Genomic DNA, 14,737 nt, shown 5'->3' with positions numbered 1-14,737 from the left:
TTTGGCTTCAGGAAGGAGACACAAACACTTAAAATAATGGCTTTGTCATTTGAAGTATACGGAGAGGGATGTGTGTCTGAATTAAATATACATCCTACCAGTGGTGCTGGCAAGGTTGAAGGTTATTCCTAATGTCGGCAGCAATAAAACTAACGTGTACATGACAAGACATTAAATGAAAAGCAATCCCTTTAAAACAAAATTGAACATAAAAAAAGTTCACAGTGGTTTGTATAAACAGTATGTAATCGCTGACAGGAACAATCTCTACTCTCACAGCACACGAGTGCCCTCTTCAGATCCTAAAGAACAAGATTTACACTATTCATGGTATGGTCCCGCCAGCCCCGCGGTTACCTGGCTGGTGGGGAGATGCTGTGGAGTGTGCAGCTGGAACACTGACACAGGGGGACTTTCACACTCTTTTCCTGGGAGGGAGGAAAGTCTTTCATTCGCTGTTACAACCAGCAAATGCCATTCATCAAATGGAAAGGAAAACCACAAACACATTATCTATTTTGAGCAAGCTGAACAGCACACATGATAGGTTTAAAAATGGAGGATATAGACTATGATACAAGTCCCAACAAGGCAGTGCCAAAGTGACTATTTCTTGGCTTGTTTTGTGATCATGCCCCTGGGAGGTGTTACAGGTCTGCTGGAATTGGGCTTCTTCTTCTCTGCAGGTTTCAAGATCTGAAAAGAGAAGGGTCATTTAGCAAAAAGTTTTTGCTGTCTTCCAGTCAAGCAGTAATTCACTGGCAAAGGCACTGCATGGTTCTGGACAAGTCTCAATGTGCCAGGAAATCAGAGTGTTTCCTGCTCTGAGCTAGGCTGGGCCGTGGGATCAGCTGCTCCAGAGCCCACAGCAGTGGGAGCAGCTGACAGCCAACTGCTTTGCCTGGGTGATTTAATTCCAGACAAAACAGTTCCCCTACTCACACCAGCACAGGGTTATCATGTTTTTGAAGATGTGAGTGCACTGCCCTGCCTACATGTGACAGCTGTAAAGATCTATTTGAAACAAGTCTTACTGTTATTTAAAGTAAAACATGGATTCAAAATAGCACAAATTTAATGTACAACCTCACTAAATAGAAGGGAGAAATCTTCAGACACTGTACCTGGAAAGAGCACATTAGTGTTTCATCCACGCTCATCATGGCACCCGCGTTATCAAATTCTCCACAGTAATTTGGGGCAGAAAAGAGAGTTACCAACTGTCTTTTTGCAAAAAATTCATATCCATCTTCAACCACCTTTAGAGACAAAAGCAAAGATGTTACTCTGGGCAGCAACTTTTCCAGAGGCAGCAGCTGAAAACCTGGCTATGTTTAACAAGCATGAGTTTAAAACTTTTACATTTAAACAGGAGCATCACAAGAGCCAGCTCAGCAACAGAGTCCATTAACATTGAGAAAACTTTTGTTCAAGAGAGTCAGAGTTTATATGAAAACGTTCCTTATAAGTGCTGTTAAACACTGGGATACATTCAGAGAATCTCACACATATTTACAACTTGGCTGGACAAGGCCCTCAGCACCTTGGGCTGACACAGGCCTGGCCTGGCCTGGGCCAGATGGCCACCTCAGGTCCCCCAAACCTAAATTATTCTATGGTTTGATGTACAAAATGAAAATACCTGATGAGCTCGACATATGAGATCCAAATCATGTTTATGGAGAAACTTAGCAACCACTTCAGCACCAAAAGTGAAGGACACTCCTCTGTCATTTTCACCCCAGCCCAAGACATCCTTGTCAGGGTCAGACCACAGGAGATCACACAGGAGACCTTGATCCGGTACATCCGTGGGGCGCATGATTCGTCTGATCTGCTCCATTGACTGCAGGTCTGGTGACAAACCTGTTACAGGGAAGACACAGGCAGGCCCCAGCTTAGTCCAGCTTTGCTCTGCAGCATTGACATTCATCCAGGACAAAAATAACTTGGATTCAAAGTGATTCACCGCTGCCATTTTACGTAGCTCAATGGCGACATTCACTGACAGTTTATAAATCCAGCATTTGTTCTAAAGTGTTTGGTACAGAAGTCACTTTCTAGATTTACTGGAAGCAGGATAAAGCAAGGCCATTTCCACATTTTACAGGATTACAATAATCTCACTAATATTATGTAAGTGTCTGATAAAAGAGATGTTAAATAAAAAAGGCATGAACACCCAGAATCACAGGGAATGCTCACTGTGATGATCAGCAAGATGAAATAAAATATCAAACCAATCTCGTACCATTTTCCACTGATGAGAGTCCCTGGGCAACTCTAATGACTCAGTTTCTGGTCATAAAGTACATGTTTAAGGTGCAATCTGTACTTTATGACCAGAAAAAGCTGCATCATGTGGCATAAATCAATCTCTACAAATTAAACCCATCAGATCATACAGGGCTTGGAGCAACCTGACCTAGAGACAGGAGTCCCTGCCCATGATAGGGGAATTCTACTGACTGATCCTCAAGGGTGCCTTCCAACCCAAACCACTCTGGTTCTGTGAAAGCAGATGTTTTCAGGACAGACATCAAACTCCTGGTCATCTAAGTCTAAAAAACCCCTACAAGAACTCTGCTTCAAAGGACAGGCTATTAAAGGTGCCTTCGGTGGAAAAGGAAGAGCAGATCATCATGTCTGAACCGGCTCCATGATTCACAAAACTGACACTCATTGAGCCCAACCCTTCCTCACACATGAGCCAAGGCAGAGAAAAATCCCTAAGTTTTGAGAGTTCAGCAATGTAAACATGAAACTGCCATGACCGAGTTTTCCAGTTCCTCAAACGTCATCTAAGGAACTGCTACTCACCCCCGTGACAGCAGAATATTTTCTCATCCACAATAGCTGCAATTGGTAAACAGTTAAAACAGTCTGTGAAGGTTTTCCACAGCTTAATATTGTATCTTCGCTTACCTAGAGGATATTGGGGAGAAAAACCCAGTCAATGTGCTTTTCTAACACAAACACAACCAACCTAACATAGATGCCTGAATTTTACTAAGACTTGCAAAAAGTCAGCATTAGAACCTATATATAATTGATATTTTCTGACTTATTTAATTGTTTAAAGACAGTGGCAAAGGCCTCTCAGTGTGGCACAGCTTCAAGGACACCATAAGTCTGTTCAACAGTTGGCAATCAGGCTCTCCAGTCTCAACTCTGCTTTGGCAAATTGTCCCTTGGAGAATTTGATCTATTGCAGAAAATCTTGCCATTTGCCATTTCTTTCAGGGGAAGACAGCAACTCTTGAAAAGCAGATTTTCTTTAAAATTCTGTCTTACCACATAAACTCACTTTCGGCAAATAAACAGGACTGAAAAATGAAACAGGACTGAAAAACAAAACTGCCACAGTTTTATGAATTTCAAAGGGACTCTCCCAGATATGAACCCTGAACATATTTCTGATATATGACTAAGCCTATGATTAATCTCTGAGGAGACAACTCTGAAATACCACACATCTTTGTTTCCTCACAGGAGGAGAACAAGACATGGAGCGCACATCTTGTCATCATCTGCAAGCCAAGTGTGTCCCACCACACAGTTCTAACATGCTTCAGTGCACAATTAATTTAATATCATCTCTACATTATCTGGATTAAATCACATCCTTTGAAACAAGAACATTGGCTTCTACTTCACAACAAAATTACTTGTTGTGTTTGGGTAAGGTCTACATACAGCCCCCATCACACAATCTGTACATATCATCATCAGATGAATGAAACAGAAGTGAACCTCTGTACTGCACATCAAATTAAATTCTCCATCTCTCATTCAATGCCCTTCTGAGTTTTACCAGTGAGAATTGTTAGTCAACACAGCAGCCAACAAATAATATTACCCACTTGGTTGCTGCTTTGTAGCATGAGCATCAGACTCCAAGAAGGCCAGGGGAAGGACAGACTCCCCTCTCTAAAACAGGCCAAGAACCCCTCTAAAGAGCACAGAGGGCATTTCCAGTGAGGAAGGAGCCATTCAACACTGCCACTGTGCTGTCCCCAGTAGAGGCACACATGCCTGGTACTTACATTCATCATAAAACCCATAAATTCTATTGATGCTGGCACATTCGTGGTTCCCTCGGAGGAGGAAAAAATTCTCTGGGTATTTAATTTTGTAGGCCAATAGAAGACAAATTGTTTCTAAAGATTGTTTTCCTCTGTCAACATAATCACCAAGGAACAGGTAGTTGCTCTCTGGTGGAAAACCCCCATATTCAAAGAGTCGGAGCAAGTCATAGTATTGTCCATGGATGTCACCTGCAAGGAGATTCAGACACGACAGTTAAGTGACCCTTCACTACATTCTTTGACTGATTCTAGAGAAAGTACAAATCAAAGATGTTTCAGAAAGAAAAAAAGCTTGCAGTTAGATAACATACTTAAAATAGCAGTTAAGTTATCTAAAATTATCACATTTTGACATCTATGCAATGGTAGCTACACAAAAATATTTGCATGTATAAGACAAAATCAAGATTCCAAGAAACCAACTGTATTTTCTGGAAATACCCAGTAATTCAAATTCTAGCAGGGAAACTGCATCAAAAATGAAATTGGTATTTCTGCCTTTAGTTTAAATCATGGGCTTGTTTCTGACAACCAGAACACTAAATTGTCATTTTAGACTACCAATATAATAAATATGGAATGAGCTACTTCAAACTGAAGTAAGTCATCTGTTTTTCAGTAGGATAAAAAACTATGTGCTGGAAGCTTTCAAAATTGCATTTATTGAGGCTTTTATGTTGACATTCTTCATTCTTTTAGCACAAGTAGACATATACATGTGTGCAAAATGAGCACTGCTGTATGCAATACGGTGAAACCAAACTAGAACGTAATTCCAAGAAACAGTACCAAAAAAAAACACCTTCCAGCTGGATTTTAAAATACTGTCAAAACACTGCTCAGCTTTGCATGGCAGCACATTAAATACTGGGGTTCCTCACTGTTTCCCCTTGTTCAGTCACAATTGGGCCAAACATCATTTATTTGATAACTTCTTTCCAAAACTTCATGTGAATCTCTCCCCCAACCTGGTGAAACTGGACCAGTCGCTTTTTGGGTTTGAATTATTTTGGTCCCAAAATAATACCCACATATTACCTCCCTCTCCACTCCTCTACCCTATATATCCAGCAGGGTTTTATTTTGCCTTTTGCTATGATTATTTATTAATTTCACTGTTAGTAAGTGAAAATAGCATCTGGCACTTTCTCTGCTTACTGTCTGCATTTACCTGACACCTCCCCCAAGATGAAACCAAAACTCACAGCACTCACCACAGATTTTCAGTGGAGCTTCAAGTTCTAGTAGAATAGGCTGACTCAGGAAGATTTCTCTGGATTTCAAGCACAGTCCTCTAATTTCATTCTCTTGAAGTTGTACGTTTTTGCCTGGTTTTGATCCTCGCACTGCCAAGAGGAGTCAGAAATAGTTATCAAAAGCAGCAACATCCCTGGTGTTATTTTAAGTCTGACTAAATGCCAGAGCAGCACTGAATGAGAGGGTACCAGGTAGGACTGGTGTGCTGGGGTGAAATGGCAGTGCCAGGGAAAGGGGAGTGTGTTCTGTTCCAGTTGCATTTTATTTCATTTAACAGAATTCATGGCTCAACACTTCTCCTGTTAAAAATGTCACATTTTAAATAGCATCAGTTTAGTTCTATGTAGTTACAAACCCCATCTTGGACAATGTGACTATTTACATGTTATTTTTTAGTGAAGCAGTTATGTGCTTGTTCTCTGGAAGCTGTCTAATTTGAGCAAAGGCGGTCTGCCACACAATCACCAACAAATGTGCAAGTTTCCCTAAATCAGCAAATCACCTCGCCCAACCTAAACAAGACCACAGCATCAGTAAATATTGCACTACCCCGTTTTACACTGAAGCTGGAAAACAAGGAAGAAAAATCCACACATGACTGGAAGGTAAGGACTAACAGTAAGGAAATAGTTTTGGATCATGATGACAAAGCAGCTGCCATCATTACTGCCTTTGAGCAGGGTAAGAGACAAGCCAGCAGGAGACCAATCTCCCAGCCCCAAAGCACTTCCCCCTCCCAACTCCCATCCTTCACACCCTTCCATCACTACTTCAGTCTCCCCCACTGCAACAATTCAGGACAGTTTGTTCCTTTAACATCCATTAAAGCTTTCCTTCCTGCTCTGGATAAGGACATCGGCCTGACCTGAACAAGCCCCATACTTGTATTTCTGTTGCCCATAAATAAAAGGACATTTCTACAGCAGCCGTGCTGTAACTACAGCCCAAATTACACAAAACAGCATTTATAAGGGTTAAGACTGGATGAGTATGCCATTACTGGAGAAGCCTATATTTTTATTTGGTGTCAAAACCAGTGACAACATAGAATAGTGATAAGGCTGAAGGAAAAAAAAAAAAAAAAGAGTAAGAGCAGCAGTCATCTTCCACAATGTAACCCACTGGTTCAGCTGCAGCAAAGCCAAACCACCAAGAACCCGACTCTCAGACGGGCTGGAAATACTCTGCCAGCACCTCCAGAAACAAAATGCCCCCACTGCTAAGGCTGCCAGGTTAGGTGACTTACTGTGAGCAACTCTATGGCATTGAGACTGAAGAATCTATGCCCTTATCCAAAAAAGTCTGGTCTTTAACTGCAAAAAAAGCAAGCAATAAGCCTGAATCCTTTCAAACACAAAAAACTATGCAGTATTATCTTCCTGAAGTCCTGAATAACTTAGTAGCTAGCTGGCACTTCGGTGTAATTCCTTCGCTACTGTTTCACCTCTGAGTGCAAAATCTGAAAGCTCCAGATGACTCAAATCTCTGCCATCACTGTGGGCCCTGCGCTCTGTAGAGCCAAGTGAGAACTGCAGTGGGAAAGGCTGGGGGTGCTCGAGGCAAGTTTTAAGAACAGCAAGAACAAAAAACAGTTGTGTTCTAATTTCTCACTAGCACAGAAGCTCCTGACTTTTCCACAGGCCTCTGATCAAGCACAGAAAACACTGCTCAGCGAGTGTGCACTTGAATAAGATAATGACTGTGTAACAGCCATGAAATCCGTGACATTGGATGCGATCTCTGCCAGCACTCACAGTGCTGCTGCCACAGCAATCCTTCCCTGCACGCTGACTGCCAGAGACCCCCGCAGGTTCTGCCCTGCAGAGCCACTGGTAGTGCCCTAAGCCACACCACCTTTCCCCAAACGACCTCCAAAACGAAACTCCAGCTCAGATGACAATGAACGCTCACAGTGACATAACTATAGGTCAAAAGTCACGCCTTTAACAGTGTTCTCTTTCAGGCTCTACCTGCTCCTCTGTTCCTCACTGCCCACGTGTTATCACTCACCACTGACATTACATGCCAACACTGGAATTACCACTGCATTTCATGTCTTTCATTAAAATCTCAGAAGTAATGAAGCATGTAAATGGAAGTTAAATCTTTGTCACAGCAGTTTATCACGAATGAGGCTTTTCATCCATGCACTGATTTTTTCATCCATACAGTAATTTTCCAAAGACTGTTGAGCAACAAGCAAGTTACTCAAAATGCCAAATATCCAGAAGCAATAGACAACAGAAATTTTTACAATTAAGTGATAAACTGGCTGAATTGTAAATATAAAACTGAAGGTCACTTAATCATAGATTTTACAATTCACCTTTTTTTTTTTTTTTTTTTTTGAGATAATATGAAATACTTGTATTTAGTTTTCTGTGAAGCCAAAAATCTAATTTGCCATGATTTGGTCTTCTTAGAAATTGCTAAAACCATACCCTGTACTTCACATCCATAAATTAAAAAGAACAAAATATTATAAAGACTATGCAATGCACTGAGTCACTAAAGCTGATGAATAAAGCATGTGCACTCATTTTTGCTCAAGATTAAATGAAGATCTGAGCACTGTTTCAGACACAGGTTTTCTAGGATTTTTCCAATACATTTTTATTGAACTGGTATAATCCTCATACAGTTTTAGTCACCTGCCTGTAGAAAACCTCAACAAAATGAGATGATGCTTTGCTGCACTTCCCAAACTCCCTAGGACAGATGCCACGGATGAAAGAACAAGAAAATTTGGTTCAGCTCTGCCTGCCAGTGACATTTTCAATGCTTTGTCCAACACGGAACCTGCACAGAGGAGACAAGTGTGTTCAATTTCTTGTGACATTAACCTGTATGTCCTGAAAAGCTGGGAAAACAAAAGTGTGTTTGGCTTCAGAAGAATCAAAAATACAGAAGTGCATCTTGGTTTGAGGAATCTTTATTTTTAGTGCAAGGGTTTTCTCATCCACAATGAAAGAGTTGGCACAGAAATGCAGGATATTCAGTCTTAATGACTTTTTAAAAGGTTTCTCTGGGTCTTCCAGTTACTTAGTCCTTCTAAGAAAGACAAAAATAGAACACTATGAAAAATATGTTGTGTTGACAGTTTGTTTCTCTGCTTTGGACCAAAACAAGGCAGCTTGTGGAGATCAGACAATATAATACTAATTGACAGCTTGGTCATGAAGTCAAAAGAGCAGCTCAATAGTACTGTACAGGCACATTTGCCCTTTCAATGCATAAAAAATAACCTCTCAGAAATGACATCCTGGAACTGACAGTGGAACAAGCTAAAGATTAATCATTTGGGGAAAAAATTCAGCCCATTTCAAATGATATTTTATTTGTGCCTGAACACACTGCTGCAGCATTTCCAGACAGCAAAATATTCCCACCCTCTTTAGGCAGAGATGCTCCTGTTCTTAGAAATTATTTCTCTAGAGCCTCAATTTTAGTGTCCAGTCTGGGCAGTCTTCTAACAGGTAAAATCTTTCTTACTGTACAAATATGAGAAGTTGTGAAAAAAAAAAGCCTCACCACTTGATGGAAACAACTACAGAAAAAAAATCCTTCCCAGCAGCCCAGATGATCTTTGCAAAAGCACTGCTCTGAACACAGGGTCCACTATTAAAATTATCTTTGACTTCCAAGACAGGGAGAAACTGATGGAAACAAGATACCAACTCTAAAATGAGTGTACTATAAACAGAGCAGTATGACAGGTGCCCAGCAGAGGGGGAAAGGAAGGAATAGAAGAAAAGCAAGAACTTGAGGCACCCAGTCATTCTGGAGCAAGCAAACAGCAAGTACAAGGTGCAGCTGCCAGGAGTCAGAACACTGCCTGACATTGAGAATTTATCCTACATTTCCCTCGGAGGGATAAATGGGTCAGGAGCTGGGGGGATCCAGAATCTACAACAGTCTGAGACCATATGCATGCAGAGTACAACAGACTCCTACATCCCAACCCACCCCCAGCATTCTCCAATCCTTGCTTTGGTGCCACACAGTCCTTTACGTCAGTCAAGGTTAATATGAAAGGGACAGATACTTGGAGAAGTAGTCAAAAATAGCAGGAAGTTCAAAAATGCCAGAAATTGCAGTGATCCAAACATCTCATTTCCATTCAGTATTGCATTACAAGAAGCAGCTGAAATACTGTCAACTGAAGTGTGAGAATCAAGTTCTCCTACAGAAAATGTTTTAAGAAAAATAGTCTATCTACAGGTCAGTTCATTTTTCTGGCTTATTAAACAAGTCTCTCAGTTTCACCATATTTTATGTTAAGATGTCTGCAATCATAGTGACATTTCCAAAAATACTGCAGGTTGGTTTTAATCTAGTTTTTAGCAGTTCCCAATGACAGTTTCACAGTCAGTTTTGCACCACAGGCACAAAGGGAATAAATAACTTGAAAGTGGTTGATGTAAAAAAGGTTTTACTTTACTGCAGGCACTACCAGCTTTGATCAGATCTCTTCAAATTCAAAACTGAAATGGAAAAGCATCTCCTCAGTGCACAAGGCTTTGAAAAGTTCTCATCTGCTTTCTAGTACGTCCAAAGTTCACAGCAGTGTTATCAAATGGAAGGTTCTGCATGATTACAAGTTTTTCACCTTGTAAGGTACTTCCACACTGCAGACAGGTGAGGAGCAACAGGTACTCACACTGCTCACAAACAGAGGGAACAAATTCCTCCACTTCTCTGACTGGGCAACAGGCAAAGAATTTCACAGACTTATTTGAATCCATGGCATTGATAAGAATCTAATGCTGGTCTTTGGAATTGAGTTTCTATTTCCTATTCTTAGCAACTGCTGCACCACAGCAGGAAACAATTAACATCAAGCTACACAAACTAGGGAGAATGATAAGGTTTGAGGTCAAAAAGTGTTGCTTGTCTATGAGAAACTTCATCACAGCATCCCAACTCACCCATGAGTAAATGTGACATTTCAGATTAACATCTCTGAGAATCACTCTTACCCCAGTATATGCAGCTAAAGGGCAAGCAACCCTACAGACCCAATTAATACTGTACTTAGAAAGGTTAGAAAAAAATTGTAGGACTGCATTTGTGAGAAAACATCTCTGTGGTGAACAAAATCTTATCCATGCTCTTTAGCTTAACTATTTTTAATAAGTAGATGATAATCTTTCCCCATTTAAAGCAAATTAAGAGAGAATATCTCCTTGACATCTCTACAACAGGCTTTACTGGGAATAGAAATCTGTGGGTGTATAAACAGAAATGTTTAAGGATTCAAGAGTCTTTTTGCAGATTTTAGTGCACTAGCCAGGATTTCAGTTTTCAGAATGGCTACCACCACTGTAGTCTCATGTGGCTTTATCCAAAGTAGCCTCCATTCATTATTTAATTCTCCCTTAACAGTGCCTGCAGAGGATGCAGCACACGGGAGATCTGCAGAAACACATTCCAACTTGGGTCACTCAGGTATGCTGAAATTGTTATTTTACCCATTATTTACTGTTACCATGGTAAGACTAATACTCTTCAACCCCGTTTTCTAAATAGGTGACTGTGAGCTTCAAACCAGACCCTACTTATCTGCAAAAGCTGCCAGCACACGAGATGAAGGAAATGGATAAGGGGCTCAAGTTATAGGAAGCCAATCTGACATGACACAGAAAGGAAGCCACGCTCACACTCAGGGAGCCTCAGGATTTGTCACTCATTCTTCACTGAGGCAAGCAGGAATTCTGCCATTTCCTGGAACCCTTCCCAAGACCACACAGGTGCCACTGATTTTTTTATCTTACAAGGAGTTTTTTAGCATCTTTTTGTCTGCTGGTATTTTTAATTTTTGACTCAGCACAAACAGCTGCAGTTGCTGCCTTCAGTACCCCCTGCTAGAAGAGGCAAAATTTGCTCTCATGTTTGACCCCTCTTATTCCTCAGGAAGGTGAATTAGTTCCATCAATATTTGAGCCTTTACCCAATATCAAGGATACTTAAAAACATTTCAATACTGAGTGCAGGATACTGTTACTTACTACACTTTGCAAGTCTCACGCTTGTGAACATTACAGTTACCAGACCTGGCAAAGTCAGACAAGCTGTACTCAGGAAATTTCTCCTAGCAGGACACAACCCTCATCAGTAAAGAAAGGAAAAAAATACAAATTCAGTTACAGAAAAAAAAAAAAAATTAAAAAAAAAAAATCAGTGTTTTCAATGTTTTCCCTGAATGGCTTTCCAAGGTTGAGAACAATGCTACTGAAAAATGTTTTTTTTTGTGACATCTCAATGCCAAATGGTTCTGTACTATGAACAATTGGAGCAAGGAACATTCTTCAGTTATTTACCTTAGAATGAGAAGCATATATTTTCAGGTCTTTTAAAGAACAAGCTAATAATTTCACCTAAATAGCCTAATGTGGGTGGGAGAACATCACTATTTGGGGGAAAAGTAGGAATAATGTCAGCTGAGCAGAGGAGTCAGGATAGAAAGCAACTAAAATCCCTCACAAATACATTATTAATTCCCTGTATTAAGGGCAAAAGCAAGAATAATTTATTATTCACCCTTCACTTTACCTCAACCATTAGACTCAATTCACTGCTTCTTCCAACAGGGCAATGCTAAGGACCATGATAAAACAAATACCTAACTGTACCTGCCCACTGATTTCCAGTATTTCATTAGTGCTGGAGTTTGTTACCTTTAGAAAGGGCTAAGCCCCCTGCTCATACTCTTTAAATTTTAGTACCAAAATCAGCTAAAGTTAACTGCTATAAAAATGTGTAAGTATTTAAAGTTTAAAGAGAGCTGTAATGAAATACCAAATTGCTCTAAAATTACAGCTTGCACAAGGATTTGGGCAATTCAGTTTGTGAGCTGATTATTAAAGCAGATTTTGCAGTGTTTTTATGCCCGAGTACGATTTTAATCTGTGGGCAGCCTTGTCTGAAGGGGTATTGACACAGAGCTCATGGGCACACCACACTTTGTGTAACTAACATTATGCACTTTTTCTACCAGAACTGCACTGAAAACCAATAATTTCTTTGATCTAAATCTAAAATGCAGTGTGTGCTGAAATGCAGCCATGTTTTAGGAAAAAGAAGTATAAAAATGACACTCACAAAGGTCAGTCATTACTCTCTGTCTGGCGAAGACATTTAATAATCAACAAATAAAGCACTAGCATAGGTTACTAACACCAGTAATTGTTTTAAATACTGAAAGACAATCATGGCCTCAAGGAATCCAAAATCCCAGCTGCAGTATTAATAAAGGGAAAAAAATTAATTTCAGTTCTGGCAGCTGATGCAACCTCAGGTAACATCTGCAATTGCATGAAGCACCTCATAAAATATGTCAGTAAACCTTTTGAAGCCTGATTCATGAACTCTTATCTGCTCCAACCATCTAATGTTGATATAAACTGAGCAAGAGCAGAACACATTGACATAGTACATCTTACTACCTTTTGAAACTTTAAACAGAGAAATCACTTGCATTTCTTTCTAGGAAAGGTCTAATCCATGCTTTTAGAAATTAAGCTTTACACTTTGGAAATATTGCATTAGTTACACTAAGGGAAAACAGTAAGAACTATAACTAATGAGTGCAATTCAACTGAGCATGTATTAATATGTCACCAAACATATGACATACGAGACCTGACATTTACAAGTCGTATTACTGGATTTTCAGGAAAATCCTGGTCTAAGTTTATGAAGGGAAGTCTTTAAATAATTGAAACCAGGGCAGTTTAAATTGGTAACAGGCAAAACCCAAACCGGATCAGAGGAAAAACCCCATTTACTTTTACTTATTCAGTAATCCCATAATTCATCTACAGGATTTTTTAGCTCCAATTTTCTAGAGTAGAATTTCTGTTCCTCTCTCTGCCTGACCTTTTGCTATCTAAGCATTACACAAGCAAAATCCTGTAAGAAGTAAAGTGTGCAAGAAAAGACATTTCTTCATCATTTTTCTCAGCACCATCTCAGCTTTGTGCCAAATGGTAAAAAGTTAAATCCTTGACCAAGCTTTTCAAGAGTAAGTCCAGATGAGATGCTGCCCTGGCACACGTGAAGTGAGGCTGGATCAGCCTAGCTTCTTTCTCTGAATAATTATGCTTTTCCTTGATGCCTGGAAGAGAATTTGTCACTGGCAGCTTCTCAGTCTTTTGCCCCAAAATCAGTCGATCCCAGCCCAGCGGTGATCCCTGCAAGTGAAGGGATGATGCTGGAGACACCCCCTGCAACTTCCAGGTTTTCCTTTGATTTACAAACTCCCAGGCAACTCTTTTCATCCCAAAGCACAACAACAGCAGACAATAAGCCCTTTTTCAGACTGTCTGAAACACCAAACCCCAACCCTCTATTCACACCTAAAATCCCACCATATGTTACGAATTAAGAGCCAAAATCCTGTGGCAGCTTTAATGCAAGCAGCTAATCAAAGCTAAAGCCAGCATACACTGAAACCCACGGCAGTCTCCTCCCGACTTGCTGAAAAGCTGCCTCAACACTCTTTAAACAAGCTGAGTCTTATTTCCAGAGCCCCGCCACTACCCAGCCATGCACTGATCCCATGTGTATGCGTGAAAGGCAAGAGAACACCCCAGGCTTTTTAAAAGCCCTACCTACAAAATACTACTAGATTAAGCATCCCCCTCATTCGAACACAGGACTAGATTAAGCATCCCCTTAGAACCCCAGGGGGGGAGAAGGGGGCAGCCGGCTGGTCCCAGCAGTGCACCGGGGGATCAAAAGGCAGAAACGCCTCGGAAAACCCACACGGGCTGAGGGGAAAGTTGGGGCGAGCCAGGCGGGGAGGCGGCGACCCCAGGCAGACAAAGCGCCTCTCGCCCCTCCATTTTAGTACCCCCTCAGACCCCGCCGGGCGCATCGCCCTCCCCCCCAACCGCGCCGTCCCCGACCCTCACCCTCCAGCAGCCGTTGGATGATGCTGTCGATGTTGAGCTTGTCGATATCCGCCATCGCCTCTCAGCGGCCGGGCGGAGCCCTCCCCGCCGCTCCGCTCGAGGCTTGGCCGGCCCGACTCCGCTCCTCGTTCTGTCTCGTTTTTGCCCTTTTCCTGCTCTGCGCCTTCCCTCGCTCTCTCTGCCCCCCCCCCCCGCCTCCTCAGCACAGAGCCAGCACTGAACAAAATGGCCGCCGTCCCCTCAGCGGGCTCGCCTGGCGCACGGATACTACGAGCGCGACGCGGCCCGTCGGAAACCCTTTATAGGCCGGGCGGGAAGCGCGGGCGGGGTGATGCGGCCCTGCTTACGGGATGCTACCGCTCCCGGGACGAAGTAGTGCGGCGGTGCCGCCTCCCGGTGTCGCGACAGTCTCAGGGCGGCGGAACCAGTGGTGGCGGTCGCAGGATGTCAGAATTCATTAGGATGGAAAAGAGCTGC

The 14,737-nt window shown here is 41.7% G+C and overlaps 1 protein-coding gene across 1 annotated transcript; it reads right to left on the bottom strand.

Annotated features, from left to right (window-relative positions):
- Positions 1 to 486: 486 nt before the first annotated feature.
- Positions 487 to 14,402, bottom strand: PPP1CC (protein phosphatase 1 catalytic subunit gamma; the record flags this gene model as incomplete). Its single annotated transcript, NM_001245224.1, is given in 7 exon segments — positions 487 to 696; positions 1,125 to 1,259; positions 1,643 to 1,866; positions 2,821 to 2,925; positions 4,047 to 4,277; positions 5,303 to 5,434; positions 14,261 to 14,402. Coding segments are annotated over 7 exon segments (972 nt in total). The 3' UTR covers positions 487 to 606.
- Positions 14,403 to 14,737: the final 335 nt, after the last annotated feature.

This window comes from Taeniopygia guttata, chromosome 15 (genome assembly GCF_048771995.1).
Source record: "Taeniopygia guttata chromosome 15, bTaeGut7.mat, whole genome shotgun sequence".
NCBI classification, from domain to species: domain Eukaryota; kingdom Metazoa; phylum Chordata; class Aves; order Passeriformes; family Estrildidae; genus Taeniopygia; species Taeniopygia guttata.
The sequence above is the reverse complement of the archived record's forward strand: the minus strand, read 5'-3'. Positions and strand labels throughout refer to the sequence as shown.